The following is a 23,731-nucleotide window of genomic DNA, read 5'->3' on the forward strand; positions in this document are numbered from 1 at the left end:
CGTTGACAGAGACATACAAGTTCACCCATTAGCAACGATATATGAAAGTGAGCTATAACTGTTTGCACAGTTTTGACTGAACGAGTACCAACGTTTCTATACATGCACATTCTACCCCTGCTTTATTCATTTCAAAGATCAAAATCTAATGTACATACATCATGCAAAATGACCGTATATGGTGGCAATATAGATGCCATCAGCCCGGCATGAGCGTCATGGTCATCAGAGCTTCTTCAGTCTGATCTGAGCGCCGTGCTGAGGGTGCAGGGCGAGCACGGTGTACGGCGCATGGGTGTAGGATGGCGAGAGCTCGAAGGAGAAGTGCTGGAGGATGGTGCACAGCGCCATCTTCGCTTCCAGCAAGGCGAAGTTCTGGCCGATGCAGATCCGGGGACCCCCTCCGAACGGAAAGAAGACGCCCGGGTGCTTGGTAGCATTGGAGACGCCGTCGGCGAACCTCGCAGGATTGAACTCGCTCGCATCTTTTCCCCAAATCTCCGGATCATGGTGAATGAAGAGAATGGGCAGCAGGAGGTTCACTCCTCCAGGATATTTGATGCCACCGAGCTCCACTTCCTTGTTTGTTCTTCTGGTCAGAAAGGCTGCCGGCGGGTACAACCTAAGGACCTGGTACAAAATCATGGCTACCTGCGCAGACATGGCACAAGATCAGGATTGTTGCTTCAGTAATACGATATGGAAAACAAATTTTTCCACTTTCCTCCTAAATGGTTCCAGGTAATACTGATCAGTATTTCTCAGTTCTCACCACACCATGCTGTTATAGCAAATTCACAGAGCCCTGTCATGGATTCACAGTAATAGCGCATCATTTAGATTTAAGATTTAATTCCTACCATTTTAGAAGTAAAGCTGTACTTAGTTCTCCAGCAGAATTTCTGAAGCTTATTAGCTAGCATCAAATTGAATGAAAATAAACATACTAAAACACATGTAATAAATCCATTAACCTCTTTTGGTAAAGAATGAAATGGGCATCACTAATCTCTTAATTGTCCAAAATTTTTGGAATTTTACGAGAAAATAGAACGTTGATTTTGTGCTTACAGTCTTCAGGCGGCTCAAGCTATCAAAATCTGTGTCGGTACCCTGCAGCAGGGATACCCACTCTTACTGCAGGGAAGCAGGACCCGCGTAGTTATCCGTAGCTGCGCGGGAGAGACGGAGTAGCCAGGCCCCACAGGCCAGGCTTTTTCCCTCACCAGGCCAACGGCCCCGGACCGTTCCCCGCCTGAGGATGGGTCCGGTGGCGCCACATGTCTCCATGGAAGGGAAGCTCCAAGCTGACCGCCGAAGCCTCGGACCCCCAGAGGGGTCCGGGACCTCCTACGCCCGTCCGGACTCCCCTCACCGTGTAGGGGTCCGAAGCCGCCACGTGTCCCGGAGGCGTGGGATCGTGCGCGAGCCTTCCGGAGGAAGACTCGCCCACCTACCGCATTTAATGCGATAGACAAGGCGTGCTCTGCCGCCGTGGTACACAAGACAGCCTTTTGTCAGGCCCCGCTGCGCGCCGCGTATTACCAAGGAGCACAGTGCAGCCGCCTGAGCCGCGCCCGCGCAGAGCCCGCCTGTAGCATTAAACGGATACGACAGCACGGCACTTTTCCATCATGCCGCCTACGCCGCAAGCTACACCGCCCGCTTAAGCAATGTGACGGGCGGTGTCACTAGCTGCGACGGGCCCGACCTGACAAGACGACGCTAGGACATGATGGACGAAGGGCTCCGGGAGCAGGCGAGGGAATCCAAGAGAAAGATCTCCTTTGCCTGCAACGCCATAATGCATGAACAGTGCGTTAGGTTATACTACATCGTTGGACCCACCTGTCGGGGATCCAACGACTGTGTACGCGCCCCCTTGAGATATAAAAGGGAGGCGCTCGCTGTGCACAGGACACATCCATACAGACTCAAGCTCTCGCACCTCCTCACGCTTGTGGGAAGGCAATACAACACACAGTGGATGTAGGGTATTACGCTCCGGCGGCCCGAACCACTCTAAATCCTGCTGTGTTTCTTGTGTTCTGGAGGGAGATCGATCTAAGACTAGCTACCCCCTGAGTACACACCCTCTGGGCTAGGGCGGGTGCCTTCCGCCACCCGGCCGTGGTTTGCAACACCACGACATTTGGCGCGCCAGGTAGGGGAAGCTAGCTGGTCGCATTTCATCATCCTCTTCGTCCCCATGGTTCGTGTGGACGACGTGGAGATGACGGAGGGGGTGGCGTCCTCCACGCCACACGCCCCTCGCGTTCCTGCTCCAGGGGCAACCGTGCCTGTGGAGCAGCCACCGTTGGCGGTGGCGCGAGCCGCCCGCCGGCAAGAGTCAGGGCGCCCATCAAGGGCCCCCTCACAGACTGCGAGCGGCGGAGCTCTAGCCGCGGCTAGGGAGTTGCTTCGCAACCCTCCGGCTGAGGCAGCCTCGCCAGACGCCCTGAGGCAGTGGCGAGACGACGTCGACCGTCTCCTCCACCTGGCTCAGGCCTCCCCCAGTTCTGCAAAGACTGGGCAACGACCTCCGCCTGGCAACGCGGTGGTACCTTACCACCAGCGTCAGGGCGGTGCGTCGGCATCTGTGCGCTCCCCCACCGTGAGGGGTGCACGAACAGAAGACTTGCGGGCGGCGCTCAACCGCCGGCGCGCGGGGGAGGATGCCCGCATCGCTGTCGAGAGGGCGCGAGAGCGCCGTCTCAACATTGAGGGACGCAACCTCAATGTCGATCTGGACGCGGCGGCACCCAGGCCTCCGGTGAACGCCCGGATTCAGCCAGGGGCACCGGTGGCCGGGGTGGGCTGTGCTGCGCTTGCGGAGCACCTCCGCGCCGTGGCGTGGCCACCCAAGTTCCGCCCCCACTTGCCGGAAAAGTACGACGGTACTACTAACCCGTCGGAATTCCTGCAGGTGTACGTTACCGCCATCACAGCAGCTGGTGGCAACGGCGCCGTCATGGCAAGCTACTTTCATGTAGCCTTGTCTGGGCCAGCCCGGACCTGGCTCATGAACCTCACACCTGGGACGATCCAGTCCTGGGAAGAGCTCTGTGCAAGGTTCACAGCGAACTTCGCCAGCGCCTACCAGCAGCATGGTGTGGAGGCACACCTTCACGCCGTGAGGCAAAAACCCGGGGAAACGCTTCGGGCTTTCATCTCGCGCTTCACTAAGGTACGGGGTACCATTCCTCGTATCTCAGATGCATCTATTATTACTGCTTTCCGTCAGGGGGTGCGTGATGAGAAGATGCTCGAGAAGCTGGCGACGCACGAGGTGGAAAGCGTCACTACGCTTTTCTCCCTGGCAGACAAGTGTGCCAGGGCCGCCGAGGGCCGTGCATGGCACTCAGCTCCCCAAGACGGAGACACCAAGGCTGGTGGCTCCAGCGCTACCGCTCAGGGCGGTGGCAAGAAGAAGAAGAAGAACCGGGGTCGTGGGGAGCCGCATTCTGGCAGACCAGTCGTTGCAGCAGCAGCGCCACCAGCGGCGCCGGCTGCGGCGGCAGCGGCTGGGGGCCAGAATACACGCGGCAAACGCCCTCGCCCGCAAGGTGGAAGCGGAGGTTCATGCCCAGTGCATCCCACCACTCGCCACAGCGCTGCTGACTGCCGCGAGATCCAAAAGCTCGCGAAACGGGTCAGTGGGCGGCGGGAGCAGTCCTCTAAGGATGACTCACCCCCTCCTCGCCAGCGGGCCGGCAAGGAGAAGGCCTCTGACAGCAGAGCCGCAGCCGGGGAGAAGGAGCTGGGGTACCAATCCCCCGCTCGAGAGCTGAAGGGCGTCTATCACAACGACGACTCCGATTCCGACAACGGCGACCGCCGCAAGAAGCTGTACGTGATGTATGGCGGGAGCTGGGAGCTTGTCTCCCGGCGGGACGTGAAGACCCTTCGCCGGGAGGTCCTTTCGGTGAAGCCGGGGGTCCCCAGGGCGGCGCCGCACCAGAGGTGGATGAACACCACCATCTCTTTCGGGCCGTCCGACTGCCCGGAGAATATGGCTGGAGCTGGTGTGCTACCTTTAGTCACTGCTCCTGTCATATCCAACGTGAGGCTCTACCACGTGCTGATTGACGGTGGGGCTGGCCTCAACGTCATCAGTTATGCAGCATTTAAGCAGCTGCAGATCCCAGAGTCCAAGCTGACTCCCTCTCGCCCATTCTCCGGAGTGGGCCCACATCCGGTGTTCCCCCTGGGGAGCATCACATTGCCGGTCACGTTCGGGACCGAGGAAAACTTCCGCACAGAAAGCGTCATGTTTGATGTTGCGGAGGTGAACCTCCCGTTCAACGCTATCATTGGCCGACCGGCACTCTACCGCTTCATGGCCATTGCCCACTATGGGTATTTGGTCTTGAAGATGCCTTCCCCTGCCGGAGTCCTCACCGTGCAGGGCGACCGCACCGCTGCCGTTGCTGCAGTTGAGAGACTGCACACTCTGGCGGCAGAGGCTGCACGCTCCGAGGAGGATCCGTCCACCTCGCAACCCAGGGCGCCTGCAAAGGCCTCCAAGGTCCAACCATCTGATCCGGACCAAGTTCCCGTGAAGTCGGTACAGATTGGGGCAGACACCACCAGGACCACCCGCATCGCGGGGAACCTGGAGGAGAAATAGGAAGACGCGCTCATCGCTTTCCTCCGGGCAAATGTCGACGTGTTCGCCTGGGAACCGTCGCAGATGCCCGGGATCCCCAGGGAAGTGATCGAGCACAATCTGAGGATCTACCCCGACGCCACGCCGGTGCGCCAAAAACCTCGGAAGCAGTCTGTGGAGCGGCAGAACTTCATCCGCGAAGAAGTCCACAAGCTCCTACACGCTGGCTTCATCGAGGAGGTCCACCATCCCGAGTGGTTGGCCAATCCGGTCGTCGTCCCAAAAGCCAACGGGAAGCTCCGGATGTGCATCGACTACACCAGCCTCAACAAGGCATGTCCAAGAGACCCCTACCCTCTTCCGCGTATCGATCAGATCGTGGACTCCACCTCCGGGTGTGATCTTTTGTCTTTCCTAGATGCATACTCTGGTTTCCACCAGATTCAGATGTCTAGAGAGGATAGGAAGCATACTGCCTTTGTAACAGTAGATGGGCTTTATTGCTACATTGTCATGCCGTATGGTCTAAGGAATGCCTTACCCACGTTTGTGCGAGCTATGAACAAAACCTTCTGTAATCTAATTAGAGATATTGTTGAGGTTTATGTCGATGACATTGTGGTCAAGACTAGGGTAGGATCAACACTAGTGGAGGACCTGTCCCTCGTCTTCGACCGTCTTCGCGCCACCCGCACGAAGCTGAACCCAGAGAAGTGCATCTTCGGCGTCTCAGCAGGGAAGCTGCTGGGTTTCCTGGTCTCGCATCGAGGCATCGAGGCAAACCCAGCCAAGATCAAGGCGATCGAAGCAATGAGGCCTCCTGGCCGCATCAAGGACGTCCAGAAGCTTACTGGATCTCTCGCTGCTCTTAGCCGCTTCATATCGAGGCTGGCTGAGAGGGCCCTTCCCTTCTTCAAGCTGTTGAGGAGGTCCGGTCCATTTTCATGGACCGAAGAGGCTGAACAGGCCTTCCAGGAGCTGAAGCAGCACCTCACCTCGCTGCCAGTATTGGTGGCACCAGAACCCGGTGAGCCGTTGTTTCTGTATCTTGCTGCATCTGCGGAGGCGGTCAGCATGGTGCTGGTCGCCGAAAGGATGGAGCAAACCCGCCAGGGGAGCACTAAGGTCCTCTTGGCCAAGGATGGTGAGCCGGACCCCGGACACGGGGGCCCGTCAGCCTCACCCCAGCTTGAAGGTCCGGGCCCCGCACAGGCAGGCCCGGAGGAGCCTCATCCCATTGGGAGCCCAGAACCACTGGGGGCCCAAGGGACAGATGCGGTGGACAAGGGCGAACCGGACCCAGGAACTAGGGTCCGGACCGTCCAAAAGCCAGTCTACTACGTCAGTGAAGTCCTCCACGAGGCAAAGGCCAGGTATCTTGAGACGCATAAGCTTATCTATGCAATACTTATTGCGTCCAGGAAACTGCGCCACTACTTTCAAGCACACCGAGTTGTTGTAGTGACCTCTTACCCATTAAGAGCGATTCTACACAATTCCAACGCCACAGGCAATATCGCCAAGTGGGCAGCAGAGATGGCAGAGTTCCAACTGGAATTCCAGCCACGCCATGCGGTCAAAAGCCAGATCCTGGCTGATTTCATAGCGGAGTGGACTCCTTCCCCAAGCAACCCTGGAGGTCCGGCCATAAATGTTGGACCCCCGGAGCCGGAAATCAGGACACCAGTCTTCACCGAGCCTCACTGGACACTCTTCTTTGATGGGTCCGCCCGCGAGAAGTGGGCCGGAGCTGGTGTGGTCCTCATCGACCCAAACGAAGATCAGCTGAAGTACATGGTGCACCTTGAGTTCAAGGCCACCAACAACATGGCGGAATACGAGGCTCTGATCTTCGGCCTGACCCAAGCCCTCTCATTGGGGGTCCGGCAGCTTCTGGTGAAGGGGGACTCCCAGCTAATCATTAAGCAGGTCCGAGGGGATTGCAACTGCAATAATCCCCAGCTCGCGGCATACCTCATACACGTGAGGAAGCTCGAGAAGGACTTCGACGCTTTGGAACTACAACACGTTCCCCGCGAGCACAACTCAGCAGCAGATGATCTCTCTGCGAGAGCATCTACCTGGGCTTCTGTGCCTGAGGGTGTCTTTGAAAGACGGCTGCTGAAACCTACCGCCCAGCCTGCCGAGCCGGGTGACGGGGATCAAGCTGGCACCTCGAAGCTAGCGGTCCCGGCAGTATTCCACCTATGGTGCCCAACTAGGGCTGTGTGTTCTGTTGAGGAGCCTGTTGTCCTCACAGAACCACCCCTATCTGCTTTGGGAGCTCCCGATGCATGGATCTCCGAGATCCGGGACTACCTGAAAGATAACATCCTCCCTGATGACGATGTGTCCGCTGAGCGCATAGTCCGATTGGCTAAACGCTACGCGGTGGTAGAAGGGGATCTCTACCGCCGTGGCGCCAACGGAGTCCTCATGCGATGCATTTCCCAGGGAGAGGGCCGCGAACTGCTTGCGGAGATCCATGGAGGCGAGTGCGGAAGTCATTCCTCCTCTCGCACGCTTGTTGGCAAGGCCTTTCGGCACGGCTTCTACTGGCCAACAGCACTCCAGGATGCGGCTGAGCTGGTAAGGTCCTGCAAAGCATGCCAGTTCCATGCAAAGCAAATACACACCCCAGCTCAAGCTCTACAGATGATCCTGCCCTCATGGCCATTTGCTGTGTGGGGTGTGGATATCCTGGGGCCTTTCCCCCGGGCTGTCGGCGGGTACCGGTTCCTCTATGTTGCCATCGACAAGTTCACTAAGTGGCCGGAGGTTACTCCTGTGGTGAATATTACTAAGAAATCAGCAGTCGCATTCCTCAGGTCCATTGTGTGCAGATTTGGCGTCCCAAACCGCATCATCGCGGACAACGGGACCCAATTCAAAAGCAGACTTTTCCAAGAGTACTGTGAGGACATTGGCATCCAGCTATGCTTTGCGTCCGTGGCACATCCCCGCAGCAATGGACAGGTTGAGAGAGCGAATGCAGAGATCCTCAGGGGACTCAAGACCCGCACCTACAACTGCTTGAAAAAGCATGGTGCCAAATGGGTTGACGAGCTTCCATGTGTACTATGGGGCAACCGGACCACACCCAGCCGAGCCACCGGGGAGACTCCGTTCTTCCTGGTCTACGGGGCTGAAGCATGCCTTCCCCCAGAAATTCACCTGGGCTCACCACGGGTCCAGGCCTTTGACGAATCCATGCAGGAGCAGCTGCGGTGCGACGACGTGGACTTCGTTGACGAGCGAAGGTGGCGAGCAGCGATCCGAAATGCACGATACAACCAGGCGCTCCGGCGCTACCGTCAACGGTTCGTGCACAGTAGGGAGCTCCGGGCTGGCGACCTCGTCCTCAGACGGATCCTGAACCGAGCGGGGCTCCACAAACTCTCCCCCAGCTGGGAGGGGCCTTTCAAGGTTACAGAGGTATGCCGGCCCGGATGTGTTCGCCTCGCCACAGAAGACGGAGTACCGCTGCCCAACCCGTGGAACATAGAGCATCTGCGTAAGTTTTACACCTAGGCAGAGCAGGGAAATAACCTTTCCTTTGTAATAAGATAGAGTTAGCGTGCGGCCCGGAGCGGTTGAGGGCCACCCTCGTAAACCCGACCTCTGGCATCCATCGCACTAGCGGCTAACGCGCGGCTCAGAGCGGTAGAGGTCCGACCTCATAAACCCGGCCTCTGACATCCATCGCGCAAGCCATGTACATCGAGATTGCAAAGGAAAGATTTTTTCCTAATTCTGTCTTTGTGTCAAAGTTAAATTACGCATTTCGATTCTCGTAATTTTCGCTTTTTTCTAACCCCCGCGGGACCTCTACTCTTGTTGCTGCAACTAAGATCTGCATTGAGCTGCTGGACTACCGTACAGGTCCGGACCCTCTTGCTGCAGGAGAGGGGTCCGGACCCCTAGGGACCTACTCTGGGGAGCGGGTACTTGTTTCCTGGGGTGGTTCGGAGTACAGTGTAGCCGCTTAGCTGGTTCCGTACCCAAAAGCCTGCACTCTCCACCACCCTGTAACGAGTACTCTAGTACCTGAAGCCAGGTAATTGGGGGCCCGGACCTCGACCCAGCTCAAGAGCTGGCTTCCTAAGTCCAACACGGCGTGTCCAGCACTATATCTCAAAGGATCGAGCACAGCAAAGTGACCTCACCCACTGCTGCGAAGGGTCTAGGACGAAGAAGCCAGGTCCGGAAAGATCGTACTGTTTCCTGGAGTGGTCCGGAGCCCTGCGTAGCGCCTTAGCCTGGTTCCGACCCTAAGCCTACGCACTCCCCCACTCTGTAACAAGCACAGAGCTACCTGGACCTGCGCATCTAGAGTCCTAGACCTGGTACCAAGCCTGGGATTGGTCAGGAATGAGCCCCGCGGGTCTGCTCTAAGCTATAACTTTGAGGTGGTACACAGGTTCAAACCTGGCCAGTGGTAGACAGTCTCAAACCATTGAGCCTATCTACCAGGGGGGCCGAGTATCTGCTTCAAAGCTTTCATGCAGGATAAGAGCCAATCTCGGTGGTAGACAGACTCACAGCAGCTGAGTCTCTCTCCCAGGGGGCCCAGGCATCCGCTTTGTCCCACACATCATGGATGGATTCTGCATGCGTCAAATAGCTAAGTTGCAGTATCATTGCTACCATATAAGCAAATTTGATTCTTCTCTCTGTACTCCTGTATACTACGCAGGGAACAAGGCGCTTGCTCGCCTTGCAGGCTATGGGACACCTATGCCCAAGGTGGCAGACAGGTCCAAACAACTGAACCTATCCGCCAGGGGGCCAGGGCGCCGGGGTGCCGCATACCGCAAATCAACAACCGCCAAACAGCTAAGTTGAAGTTTCTTCTATTTCAAAAACTTTCAACTAATACAATGTTTGTTACATAATGCAAAAGAAAAAAGATACAATCCCCAGCCTAAGGGTCCGCAGGCTCTCGCTTGAAGTAGGCGGCGACGAAGTCAACGACCTCCCGCACGCTGTCCCGAGCGGCGGCCTCCGTCTCTGCTACAGGGCCATCGACCACGGGCGCCAGCGAGATGGCCGGGTCGTGGCTCCGGAGGCAGGTCAGGATGTGCTCCGCCACCATCCGGATCAGCTCGCGGCCCTCGGTTTCAAGCTGTCCAGTAAGGACCGGCCCCAGGCGCTGGAGCCTATCCGAAGCGGAGCTCAACACTGGGAGGGCGTCAGCTATCGAAGCTGGCGGCTCCGCCACCTGGATCGGGCTCATTCCAAATGGCACCAGTGCGAGGCTCGCTTCGGCCGCCCAGTCAGCGATCCGCTGAGCTCCAGCGCGCTGGTCTTCCTGGTGCTTCTGGACCGCCTCCCGGACAGCCTCCTGCACCCGGGTGTCCAAGGCCGCCTTGGCCACCTCCACCTCGCGGGACCTCTCCTCCAGCTCGCGGGATCTCTCCTCGAGTCCGCGGGACCGCTCCTCCAGCTTGGTCTCCTTCTGCTCCGCGTATACCTTCCGCTTCTTGAGCGACTCTCGCTGGCGCCCAAGCTCCTTCTCTATGGCGGTGGCGTGAGCTTCCCGCTTGGCAAGAGACTTCCGGTCCTCTTCCAAGTCCGCCTCGTCGGCAGCCAGCTGGCGGGCCCTCTCCTGCAGTTGTTCATGCCATCCCTGCAGAGTCGCAGAGAAGACGTCGAGCTCCTGCCTCTGGACCTCGAGGTCCTCGCTGCGAGTCTCCAGCTCTGACTGCTGGGCTGCGAGGTGAGCCTCGAGGCCGGACCGCTGAGCAGCAAACCCAACAACCTCCAGGGTGAAGTCCTGCTCCCGCTGTGCCAAGGATTTCTCCCGATTCGACACTGTGAGCTCTCGGTCAAACACCTTCTTAAGGCTGGCTCGGTAGGCCTCTTGGTCCGACTTGAGCTTCGACCGAGCTTCCGCAGCGCGGGAAGCTTCCGCCTTCGTGTGCGCCTCCAGGCGGGTGTGCCAGTCGGAGAGGCGCTGACGCTCGCTCTCCAGCGCAGACCACTCCGCCGGAAGGCCACCTCGGCGGAGGAGGTTGCCTCTTCATCGAACGCCGAACTCGCAACAGCACCTGAGGAAGCGGAGTCGCATCCTCCTCCGGGGATTGGAGCTGCAGGAGCCGCCTGCAAACACCACCTCCAACTCTTCCTCCGCAGCAGGACCGGAGCTGGAGGTAGGGGCGTCCGCTGCAGCACTTGTCTCCGGCGCTTCCGCTGCCGCGAGTCGGGCGCGGCCGGGCCCAGCTCCGGCGCCTCCGCGGCCGCCGAGTCTGGGCGCGTCCGGGCCCAGCTCCGGCGCCTCCGCTGCCGCCGAGTCGGGCGCGTCCGGGCCCAGCTCCGGAGCTTCCGCTGCCGCCGAGTCGGGCGCGACCGGGCCCAGCTCCGGCGCCTCCGCTGCCGCCGAGTCGGGCGCGTCCGGGCCCAGCTCCGGCGCCGCCGCTGCCGCCGAGTCCGGCGCGGCCGGGCCCAGCTCCGGCGCCTCCGCTGCCGCCGAGTCGGGCGCGGCCGGGCCCAGCTCCGGCGCCTCCGCTGCCGCCGAGTCGGGCGCGTCCGGGCCCAGCCCCGGCGCCGCCGCTGCCGCCGAGTCAGGTGCGGCCGGGCCAGCTCCGGCGCCTCCGCTGCCGCCGAGTCGGGCGCCGTCGGACCCAGCTCCGGCACCTCCGCTGCCGCCGAGTCGGGCGCGGCCGGACCCAGCTCTGGTGCCCCCGCTGCCGACAAGTCGGGCGCGGCCGAGCCTAACTTCGGTGCTCCCGCTGCCGCCGTGGCAGACGCGGCCGCATCGAGTGCCCCCGCCACCAATACGTCAGGAGCGGCTGCACCCAGCACCGGCGCCACCGCCGCTGCCGCTGCTGCACTGAGCCCTGCAGAGTCTGGAAATGGCATGACAGTCAGCATCGCATCATGTGTCACGGAGTTAGCAACAGGACGCCGTACCTGAGGGTCCCGCACCTACTGCCACCGTCGCTGTCGATGCCGAGGTCGCTGCCGCCCGGGCACCTGCTGATGTGCCAACGGTGGTAGAAGAACCGCTGGGGCGGGAAGCCCTGGTAGCAAAGCAGAAAAGCCGTCAACACAAAAAAAACAGAACACCGGCGCAAGGGAGGAGAGCAAGATGACACTAACCCAGCAGAACCGGGGACCCAGCGTCCCCGGAGCCCGGGCCTCTTCTCTTGCGGCTGCTGCTGTTGCTGTTGCTGTTGTTGTCCCTGCAGCTGCGATACAGGCGTAACCCGGGCCTGCGCCCGTTGCTGCTGTACCTGCGGCTGCGGCATGGGTGCAACCCGGGGTCGCTCCTGTTGCTGCTGCTGCCGTCCGCGAGCCTGCTGCCGCTGCTCCTGCGGCTGCTCCTGCTGATGCTGCTCTTGCTGCCGGCGCGATGAATTCCTCGGCGGCGATGGTGGTGGTCCAGTTACGCCAGAGGACCCGTGGGGGCCAGCAGCCCGGGAGCTACCCTGGCCTGCGCCCTCGGAAGACCTCTGGCGCTTCGCGGCGGGCTCCGACACCAGGGTCCCGTCGCCCCGGAGTAGCCTCCGCCGGCCTACGTCCCCTGACGACGCACCGGAGCTGCTCTGGGCCCGGCTGGAGCCGGCTGCAGCCGCGCTGCTAGCCACGGCCTGTTTCCCCTTCGTAGTGGCACCGGACCCCGCAGCGCTTAGCGTAGCCTGATCCCCGGACGAGCCAGAGATCCGGAGCCCACGGTTCGGGTCACCCCCGGTCTGCCGCGGGGCCAATCCCCCGTCGTCCAGGGTTGGCAGGGTGGCCAGCACCGCCACCCTCGCTGGGTCCTCGCAGAGGGGGACTATGCTCTGCGGGAGGATCAGATTCTCTGCGATGAAGGTGTCTCCCGTCACGTTCCGCACCAGGACCTCCAAGGCCTCCTGGGTCAGGTCGCTTCCCTCCCCGCGATGGGTCCTGCTGCAATCGTTGAGGCCGGTGAAGCTCCACGCCGGTCGCGGCCGCTGCTTCAGGGGGGCGATCCGGCGCTTCACGAAGTCGCCGAGCACGTGCCACGAGGTGAGGCCGCTCCCTGCCAGTGACCTGATCTTATCCAGCACGGAGTCGAACTCCGGCTGCAGCGATGGCTTGGCCCTCCAGGATGCTTTGTCGGAGGCGGGCCCCGCGGTCGGCAGGACAAGGCGCTCGTTGGCTTCGGTGGTGGCAACCACCCAATCCCTGCGCCACTCCTCCCACCTTCCGCCAGCAAGGCCCGGAATGTAAGGAGTCGGCAGGTCGCTCCTTATCTGGAAGTAGTACCCTCCCACTTCGTCCTTGCTCCTTCTGGACCTCACCAGGATGAAGAAGTAGCGGAAGAGGATGACGCAGGGACGCACTCCCACGAACATCTCGCATAAATGCACAAAGATGGACGCCAGGAGGAGGGAGTGGGGCGTCAGATGCTGAAGCTGGAGGCCGAAGTCTTCCAGCAGCAGCAGCAAGAATGAAGAAATCGGCAGCCCCACGCCGGCGGAGACGTGCGAGGTAAATAGCACGAACTCCCCGGCGCGGAGGTTGCCAAGGGGAACCGAGCCTGCTCGCACCCCCCAGCCGGTCTCCTGAGCGCTCCACCCAAGCAGGCGGCGCACTGTGTTCAGCTCTCCCTCGGTCTGGAAGCGACGGGGATGAACAAGGGATGCCATCTCCTGACGGGCGAGGAAGGAGCCTGTGTAGGGGGGAGAGAAGGTCAAGGAAGGCTCGGAGGCAAAGGGGCGCAAAGGCTGGAGGAAGAAGACGAATGCGGGAAAGCAACCGTAGGATACGGTATGCCCCGTTATAAAGCCTGTCTCAACCGGCGCGCCCCGGAACCGTCGCCGGAACTCAAGCGACGCTCGCACCAGGAGTTAGCCGCCCAGTCCATGACGTGGGGGGCCCAGGCCCACCTGTCAGGGAGGGTGGGTAATCAACGGGGGTGCGAAAAGGCGGGATCCGAACCGTCGCCCGCGCGCGTGAAGCAAGGCGGAAGCCGAGCTGACGTGCGCGCATTAATCATAGGCGTGGCCGAGCTTTTCGGGAGCTGCGCCGGTGGTAAATGATCCGTTTACTCCGGCCGCAACAATGCCGAACGTCGTGCGTGTGACTAAGTGAACCGCTTATCGTGGGGCCCTTAGTCAGTAATCCGTTGCGACGTGATGAGGCAGCAACTAACCCAATGGGTAGTCAAAGCCGGTCAAGACCTGCAGAAAGGAGCTTCAAGCTATATAGTGCCAAATCGCAGAAGTGGCCCCACCTGTGGGCTCGTACCTCCCCCAAGGTGGGCCCGGGGGCCACTGTCGGTACCCTGCAGCAGGGATACCCACTCTTACTGCAGGGAAGCAGGACCCGCGTAGTTATCCGTAGCTGCGCGGGAGAGACGGAGTAGCCAGGCCCCACAGGCCAGGCTTTTTCCCTCACCAGGCCAACGGCCCCGGACCGTTCCCCGCCTGAGGATGGGTCCGGTGGCGCCACGTGTCTCCATGGAAGGGAAGCTCCAAGCTGACCGCCGAAGCCTCGGACCCCCAGAGGGGTCCGGGACCTCCTACGCCCGTCCGGACTCCCCTCACCGTGTAGGGGTCCGAAGCCGCCACGTGTCCCGGAGGCGTGGGATCGTGCGCGAGCCTTCCGGAGGAAGACTCGCCCACCTACCGCATTTAATGCGATAGACAAGGCGTGCTCTGCCGCCGTGGTACACAAGACAGCCTTTTGTCAGGCCCCGCTGCGCGCCGCGTATTACCAAGGAGCACAGTGCAGCCGCCTGAGCCGCGCCCGCGCAGAGCCCGCCTGTAGCATTAAACGGATACGACAGCACGGCACTTTTCCATCATGCCGCCTACGCCGCAAGCTACACCGCCCGCTTAAGCAATGTGACGGGCGGTGTCACTAGCTGCGACGGGCCCGACCTGACAAGACGACGCTAGGACATGATGGACGAAGGGCTCCGGGAGCAGGCGAGGGAATCCAAGAGAAAGATCTCCTTTGCCTGCAACGCCATAATGCATGAACAGTGCGTTAGGTTATACTACATCGTTGGACCCACCTGTCGGGGATCCAACGACTGTGTACGCGCCCCCTTGAGATATAAAAGGGAGGCGCTCGCTGTGCACAGGACACATCCATACAGACTCAAGCTCTCGCACCTCCTCACGCTTGTGGGAAGGCAATACAACACACAGTGGATGTAGGGTATTACGCTCCGGCGGCCCGAACCACTCTAAATCCTGCTGTGTTTCTTGTGTTCTGGAGGGAGATCGATCTAAGACTAGCTACCCCCTGAGTACACACCCTCTGGGCTAGGGCGGGTGCCTTCCGCCACCCGGCCGTGGTTTGCAACACCACGACAATCTGGTCTGGCTCTTCCAAAGTGATTCAACACTTCTTCTCTTGCCCTCTCTTGCCATTCTGCGTGCATGCTTAGCACAATGAGAGTCCAAGTAAGCAGGAGTGATGTTGCCTCCGTACCCGCAAAGTAAAATAGCTTGCATTCCTCGATCACATCTTCTGTTGACAATCCCAGCTTTGCATTCCCTTTCGATTCCTTCATGTTTGACTCCAGCAATAAGCCCAGCAAGTCATCATTATTTGTTTCGCCACTTTTCATGGCATTCTCCCGTTTCCCAATTATTTCACGCAGAATTTTTCGGATCTCCTGATAAATTTCTTGCATCCTTCTGTTAGTTTTGGTGGGCAAAAACCTGCATATGTTCAAAAGTGTTATGCTACTGCAAAATTTGAAAATGGAAATGAAGGAGCATTCTATTACACAGATATGACTATATGAGTAATTCTTAAAATCTTCATATTTAGAAACATGTAGGCATCTTTCAAATGCTGTCATGTGCAACTTGAAATGAATAAAACTTTGCTTCACTTTAGAGGAAAAGAAGAACAAACCAATATCCTGGTATAAATATTGTTTTTAAAGACTGTACAAAGCATTCAGCTAGCTCTCCTTGCAGCTGGAAAATTTTTATCCCCTCCTGATAGCTGCTACCAAATGCGGTTCTTGAGATAACATCTCCCGTGAGATTCTGGAACTCCGGCCAGACATCTATCTCATAGTGCCCCTCATAAGGCATTGAATTCTCCCATCTAGTAATGGTTTCAGCGCAACAAGCAGAAAATACTGGCAGCATCCGCTGTAAAGAAGACATCAATGGCACTAATCTTCCTTAGAGAAGGCGTTACACCCCAATATATATGATGCTGCAATTTGAAATGAGAAAAAGGATAGCCATCTATAAGCAATTACCTTTATTTTCTTTTGGTGGAAGGCAGGATTGAGAATTCTCCTGTGCTTTTCCCACTTCTCCCCATCATGATTGACAACCCCATTGGCTAGCAGCTTCCCGATACGGGTATTCCTTTGTTTACCAAAGTGGCCAAACTTGTTAGACAAAACCTCTTTGACTAACTCCGGGTCTGGTATCATCACCCTCGGTATTGGACCGAACCAGGTGAATGACATTTTCCCTGCATTGGGGTTTCGAAAATCACCATAAATACAGCCTGAAATAGTAGTAAGACTTGAATAGCAGGTAAGTGTTTCTCTTTTTGTTACTTGGTACGCAAATTAAAATTAGAGTAAATTGCACCCCAGATCCCTAAATTTATTCTGAAGTTTCATCTAGATCTCTAAACTCTCAAATCGTCCATCTAGATCCCTAAACCGTGTCAATGGTTCATCCGAGATTCCAAATGTGCCACGTTTGCATCCATCTCTCTCTCCAATCTCTCTCCCTTTCCTCGCTCCCTCCACCGCGCACCGCGCTGCGCCTCTCCGTCGCCGAATCCCGCCTCAGCTAGGCCGTCCACGAGCCGAGCGAAGCCCGCCGTCAATCTCGCCACCTCCTGCCAGGCACACGCCCACGAATCAGGTTGCGGCTCGAGCTCGGGCTTGCGTGGTAGTTCGCCACTGCTTAGGTGAAACTTCGAGACAAGTTTAGAGATCCGCGATGCAATTTACTCTTAAAATTATTGCTCTAATGCGATCCTGAAGTATAGTACTCTCTCTGTTCCAAATTATTACTCCTTTTGGCTTTTCTAGAAATATAAGTTTCGCTAAGCATTTATATATATATCATGTGTAGGTCTATAGTAAAATCAGGGTGTGTTTGGTTGGCTGTAGTTGTGAAAAAAGTTGATGTGGTTTTTGAGGTGTGGAAAAACTGTTATGGCCTGTGAGCTGTGAGAAAGCTAAAAGCTGTTTGGTTAAATTAGCTGTGGTTGTGTGTATTGGTAAGAAATACTTGTAATGCCCATAAAATGTTTTTATGGAAAATATACTATCATAAATCACTTGTTAATTGCTATTTTAAAATAAAAAATCAATTTTTTTTAAAAAATCTTGCGCCATTAATAAATAAAACTTTTATTGGCAAATAACGTGTGCACTACCATTAACAAAAAAAAAGGTTTCCATGCCACCTGCTAGTGGGCCCTATGTCACTGAGAGGGATTCGCAATAAAAAAAAGGAGAGATCAGATTTCGCAAGGCAGTGATGCTCCAATTTCACTAGCAGCGGAGGACCTCTTTCTTTTTATTTCCTGGCCAAAACAGAGCAGACAGAGCAGCTCCCGCTCGCCGGCAAAATTCGCGGGCCACACTCCACCTCCGGTTGATTCCTTTCATCCACGGCACCACAACCTTCCTATATCCATACAAGACCAAGCCCTAGGCGCAACCGATCACAACCTCGATGGGAATCGCGGATCTTGTGATCTCCATTGCCGCTGGTCATCCGAGCTCCGCCCGCAGTCGAACTCCTGCCCGTGGGAGCTCGCGCCGCCGCTAGTGGAGAAGGCGCGGCTGCCCGTGGGGAGTTCGCGCCGCCTCTGGGGGAGCAGGCGCGGCTGGCCGTGAGGAGCTTGCGCCACCGCTGGGGGAGCAGGCGCGGTTAGCTGCGGGGACCTCACGCGGCCAGCTGCGAGGACCTCCTGGAGCCGAGTAGGTGGAGCGGAGGGGAGGTAGGGCGCCGGGAATATGGAGCGGCGCCGGGCTAGGAGTCGCCAGGGAGGTGGTGCGACGCCAGGCGGGTGGAGCGCCGGCGGCACTGGGCCTGGGCGTCATCGGAGGTGGGAGTGGGGTAGGGGCAATCGGAAGGGAAGAAAAGGATACATAGGTCTGTTTAGATTCAAAACGCAAAATACAAAATTTTTGTAAATCGCTTGCATAGTGTACTAAATGTAGTAGAAAAATAAATCGCATTACACAAATAGATTGTAAATCGCGAGACGAATCTAATGAGCCTAATTAGGACGTGATTACACACTAAATTGCTACAGTAATGCTACAGCAAACATACTCTAATGATGGATTAATTAGACTCATTAGATTCATCTCGTAGTTTAACAGACCAAAGAGGGATGCTGCGAAACTTGTACTAGTATAAAGCTGCTTTCCGTTGCGGCTGTCGGTGGAAGCTAAGCTTTTTCTTTGGGTTTTTGACTTTTTTGAGAAGCCAAAGCAAGGCCTTGTTTAGATGCAAAATTCAAAATTCCAAATCTATCACATCGAAAGAGAATCTTACATACATGGAGTATTAAATCTAAACAAAATAAAAAATGAATTGCATAGTTTGCTTGTAAATTGCGATACGAATCTAATGAGCCTAATTGGGATATGAGTAAACACTAAATTGCTACAGTAATTACTACAGTACACATGCTCTAATGATGTATTAATTAGACTCATTAGATTAGTCTCGTAGTTTACAGACAAATTCTGTAATTAGTCTATATTTAATATTTTAAATGTGTAAAAATTTCATTTCAAAAACTTTACAGACGCAACTAACAAGGCCCAAGTTGGAAGTCCAACCAAACAGAATCTTAATTTATCTTAAAAAATCAAAACGAGCATGTTGTCCCGATACTAAAAACACCTGAAGAAATGAACACGAAAGGGGTAAAATTGGGATAGAGCCGGTAAGATTTGAAATTACCGTATTCCTTGGTGGCTCTGTGGAGCATGGGCTGCACGCGTGGGGCGATGTCGTGGCAGCCGAGCGGCAGCGGCTTGGTGCGAGCCTCCCGGTTCATCCGCGCGTTCTCCCTCAGATCGCCGATGAAGAGGCGGTACCTGGTGCCCTTGAGGCCCTGAGCCCGCAGGGCCCGGTCGATCCGCCGCGGAGTCCACCAGGTCCACTCCGCCGTCCAGGCCACCAGCCACAGCAGCGCCACGGCCGCCGCCGCGCCGGCCAGCGCCCACGGGGAGGCCTCCCGCAGCATCAACAGAGCGCGCGCCGCCATTGTTGTGGCTTGGCGCGGTCGAAGGGAAGCAGCAAAGCAGAGCGGATCAGGGGGATGTGTGTGTGTGATTGGGGCCTTGGGGGCGAGGCCTATTGGCTCATATTTATGGTTGTCAATTTAGTTAGGGGTGTTTAGTCAGGGTGTGTTTAGATCCGCGAAAAGCGGGTAAAAAGATCACATCGGATACTGTAGTGTACTGTAGTATTTTTCGTTTATTTGTGGTAAATATTATTCTACCATAGACTAACTAGGCTCAAAAGATTCGTCTCGCAACGTACATCAAAACTATGCAATTAATTTTTCATTTACCTACATTTAGTACTCTATGCATGAGTCATTTGCTATATTTAATGTTTCGGTGTGGTGGAAAGTTTGAGGGAAGTGAACACAGCCTTAGATGAAAATTTTTGGTACAAAGGTCACATCAAATATTTGACTAGATGTCGGGAGCGATTTTCAGGCACTAATTAAAAAACTAATTTGAGGTCTTTGACCGCATCATTAGCACATATGAGTTACTGTAGCACTTATGGCTAATCATGCACTAATTAGTTTCAAAATATTCGTCTCGTCGTGTACATCTAAACTGTGTAATTAGTTTTATTTTTTAACTACATTTAATACTCCATGTATGTGTCTAAAGGTGAGGCAAAAAATTTTGGGCGAAAATTTTTTTGTAACTAAACGGGCTCTTATCCGATTGGCTCATATTTAAGGTTAATTGCTCTTTTCAATAGGAGATTATATCTCATTAGCAACCAAAATAAAACGAAAATAAGAATAACTATATATATAATATTATTAAAGCTCAACAAATCAAATTGTTATTATAGGTAGATCATATTTGAATTTGAATTATTTTAAATAACAATAAGACATAATTTATGATAATGAACATGATGGTGTATGTAAAAAATAGTATAATCTTTAAGTAAAGATACAATGACATGCAAACTTTTAAATTTTCAATACTATCCGCGCAAATGTGCGGGTTATATGCCTAGTTATCTTATTATTTGGCTAACTGTAACGAACATGGCACCATTGATGCCATTTCGAGTGATTTTGGTGATCGAATGACAACACAACACTTGGACTAATATGATTGTTAAGATGATCATTCTCAGGCTTTTAGGTTCAAGTGATGACAAAGAGAAAGAGAAGATAGGCGTAGCAAGGCCCGATGGACTGCCCCTACGGGGGTTCCGCTATCCGGTTAGCGGACGGGGGTCGAGGGGGAGCCGCCCCTCGCGGGTCTCAGGGCAGCGCCCTGAAAGCTCTTCGATTCAGGAGCACCGGAAGAACCGACGCCAGGGCATCGGAGCATCCGATGGTAGTCGGAAGAACCGACGCCTTGATACTTTGGTGCAGAAGGGAATCAAAGCCAAGACAGCCTATAGGCACCGGTTGAACCGACGGTCCAAAATAGGGCATCGGTGCAATGGCCGTCCTTTGTACCAGAGACGATGTCAAGTGCCCAGAAGAAGTTTCTTCAGCACCGGTTCAACCGACGGTGCATCGGTGCATACCACCGGTGTAATGACGTCAGCATCCAGGAGAAGATTCTTTCAGCACCGGTTGAACCGGTGAGGCATCGGTGCATTGCATCGGTTCAACCGGTGGTCTCTGCGTCAGCTGTCAGGACTTCAACGGCTACTTCATGTTGTGAGTGACCGGATGAACCGACGCTACCCCACCAAGAGGCATCGGTTCTTCCGGTGGTAGCAGATTTTCAGCTGACCGTTGGAGCAACGGCTACAAGACTTGGTGGCCTATATATACGCCTCACCCCGGCCATTTGAAGTGTGCTGGAGTTGCTGAACATCCCAAACACACCCAAGAACATCTCCAACCACCATAGAGCTTCATTGTACATCATATAGGCTTAAGCACACTTGTGAGAGTGCTTAGTGCTTGTTTAGGGATTAGTTCTTGCGAGAGCTCCCTTGAGAGAAGTCTTGCTGCGGCAAGCAACTTGTGATCCGTCGTGTGACCCTCCGTCTTGGTGTGGAGTGGCAACGACACTTTGTGCGGGGGAAGAGGAGGCCCCCTCCTTGGTGGAGAAGCTCCGTAGTGGATTTCGGCCGGGTGACCGAGAGAGACGGTGGCGGTGCACTAGACTCGGTGTCTTGTGCGCACTTGCCTTTGCTTGCCGGCATCGCCTTGGTGGCGTAGTGCAAGACGGTGATCGGAAGAGCCTCGGTGTCCCGTGGACGTAGGCGTTTGTGCCGAACCACGTTACATGACCGTGTCTACTCGGGAGTTTGCATCCCTCTTGCACTTATCTCTTTACTTACCGCATTACGTTTCCGCATTTACTCTTTCTTGTGTGCCTTTACTTTCCTAGTTAATTTGATTAGGATTGGCTATAGGTTGCAAGTTTTTAGGGGTAAGTAGAGAGTTGCATAGATAAACCTTAGTCATAACTAGCATGTGTAGGACGTGTTAGGTTTATCGTTTGCAAGTAGATTGAGCCCTAGGATAGAAAAGCGATTAGCGACCCTATTCACCCCCTCCCCCTCTAGGGTCGGACACCCCGGTGATCCTTACACTAACAAACGGAGTCTCCACGTTCGCTCTCACAACGCTTAGAATTCCCACGTTAATCGAAAAAAAATAAAAAAAATAAAAATTACCCACCACAACCATTATGATAAAAATTAGCCTCAAATACCCATATGCCTAATTAAAAATACTTACCAATTCCATTATGATGAATATAAAAATATCATTTAGCTATGTATCAATTACAAACATATACTATTAGTAAAAAGTAATGCTAACAATAATTAATCAAAATAAAAAAAATAAGAATAATTATATGCATAATATTAAACAAATTAAATTGTTGTCATAGGAACATCATATTTGAATTTTAATTGTTTTAACTAACGACATAATTTACGATAATGAACAGGGTGATGTAGAGTAAAAAAATAGTATAATTTTTAAGTAAAAATACAATGATATGCAAATTTTTGAATTTTCAATACTATCCGCGCAAATGCGCGGGTTATACGCCTAGTTATCTTATTATTTTGCTAACAAACGGAGTCTCCACGTTCACTCTCAAGGATTAGAATTCTCACGTTAATCGAAAAAAATAAAAAAAAAAATAAAATTTACCCACCACTGCCATTATGATAAAAATTAGCCTCAAATAACCATGTGACTAATTAAAAATCACCCACCAATTCCATTATGATAAATATAAAATATCATTTAGCTATGTATCAGTTACAAACATATACTATTAGTAAAAAAATAAAGCTAACAATAATTAATCAAAATAAAATAAAAATAAGAATAATTATATTCATAATATTAAACAAATCAAATTGTTATCATAGGTACATCATATTTGAATTTGAATTGTTTTAACTAATAATAAGACATAATTTACGATAAGGAATATGGTGATGTATGGTAAAAAATAGTATAATCTTTAAGTAAAGATATAATGACATGTAAATTTTTAAATTTTCAATACTATCCGTGCAAATGCGCAGGCTATACGTCTAGTTATTTTATTATTTGGCTAACAAACGGAGTCTCCACGTTCGCTCTCAAGGATTAGAATTCCCACATTAATCGAAAAAAATAAAAAAATAAAAATTACCCACCACTGGCATTATGATAAAAATTAGCCTCAAATACCCATGTGACTAATTAAAAATCACCCACCAATTCCATTATAATAAATATAAAATATCATTTAGCTACGTATCAGTTACAAACATATACTATTAGTAAAAAATAAAGCTAACAACACTTAATTAAAATAAAATAAAAATAAGAATAATTATATGCATAATATTAAACAAATCAAATTGTTATTATAGGTTGATCATATTTGAATTTGAATTGTTTTAACTAATAATAAGACATAATTTACGATAATGAACAGATTGATGTATGGTAAAAAAAATAGTATAATCTTTAAGTAAAGATACAGTGACATGCAAATTTTTAAATTTTCAATACTATCCGTGCAAATACGCAGGCTATACGCCTAGTTCTTAAATAATCTACAGCATTCATGTCTACCATTTGTTGTAAATGAGTGATTAACAACATCGTGTGGAGTTGATGTATCCCTTGGCTCGTGATGTGCAAGTGTAGGATGCGGCATGATAATCGATGGCGCGGGATGAAGGCCATACCAAAGATTCATGCTGAAGGACAATGGTGAATGATATTATCTTGTGATATAATTTTGGTCAAATTTGAAATTTTTTGACTCTATAAAATTTTTGGAATGGTTTATAATTTGAAACGGAGGGAGTATAACTGTTTGCACATTCTCCACCTGCTGTATTCCTTTCAATTGGTATGTGAGTGCTGCCGGCCTCCACGGACGTGACCAAGGCCGGCTGCCGGCTGATGCGCCGCCGGCCGCCAAGCTGCTGTGAGTGCTCCCGGCCACGGACGCGACTAACGCCGGCTGCCGTCAATTGTGTAAATTTTTTAAATAAGAGTAAAATACACCATAGGTCCACTAACTTGTAAGGTTATGCTGTTTAGATCCACGAACTCCAAAAGTGTATTTTTAGGTCCATCAACTTGTAATTCGTGTCACTTAGGTCTATAAACTATGAAAGTGCATTTTTAGGTCCATAAACTTGTAATTTGTGTCACTTAGATCCATAAACTCTGAAGGTACATTTTTAGGTTCATGAACTTCATCCATTAGCAATCGTGTGGCTATAGACCCTTAAAGTTTGCCACGATATAGTTGTCCGTGAATATCTTTCAACCCCTCACCAAGAACTACTCTGGATTGACCCAAGTCTAACGTCCTCACAAGATTTTTTGCCACAACACCTTGCACCACATATCTGGCCACCCGCGCCACGGAGGATATAATATCCCTAACCACGGTACACATGTTGTTGAGTCCCTCTATAACATCCTCCACCTACT

At 53.4% G+C, this 23,731-nt stretch overlaps 1 protein-coding gene across 1 annotated transcript; it reads right to left on the bottom strand.

Moving 5' to 3' along the window:
- Positions 1 to 2: 2 nt before the first annotated feature.
- LOC120672117 (cytochrome P450 72A15-like) lies at positions 3 to 18,881 on the bottom strand. The gene is made up of 6 exons (XM_039952414.1): positions 18,502 to 18,881; positions 15,810 to 16,030; positions 15,452 to 15,696; positions 14,903 to 15,252; positions 1,072 to 1,100; positions 3 to 651 (listed from the first exon to the last, which is right to left on the bottom strand). Exons 1-6 carry the CDS (start codon positions 18,806 to 18,808, stop codon positions 226 to 228), a joined length of 1,578 nt encoding a protein of 525 aa, XP_039808348.1. The 5' UTR covers positions 18,809 to 18,881; the 3' UTR covers positions 3 to 225.
- Positions 18,882 to 23,731: the final 4,850 nt, after the last annotated feature.

The sequence above is a fragment of the Panicum virgatum genome, chromosome 5N (assembly GCF_016808335.1).
Source record: "Panicum virgatum strain AP13 chromosome 5N, P.virgatum_v5, whole genome shotgun sequence".
NCBI lineage: Eukaryota > Viridiplantae > Streptophyta > Magnoliopsida > Poales > Poaceae > Panicum > Panicum virgatum.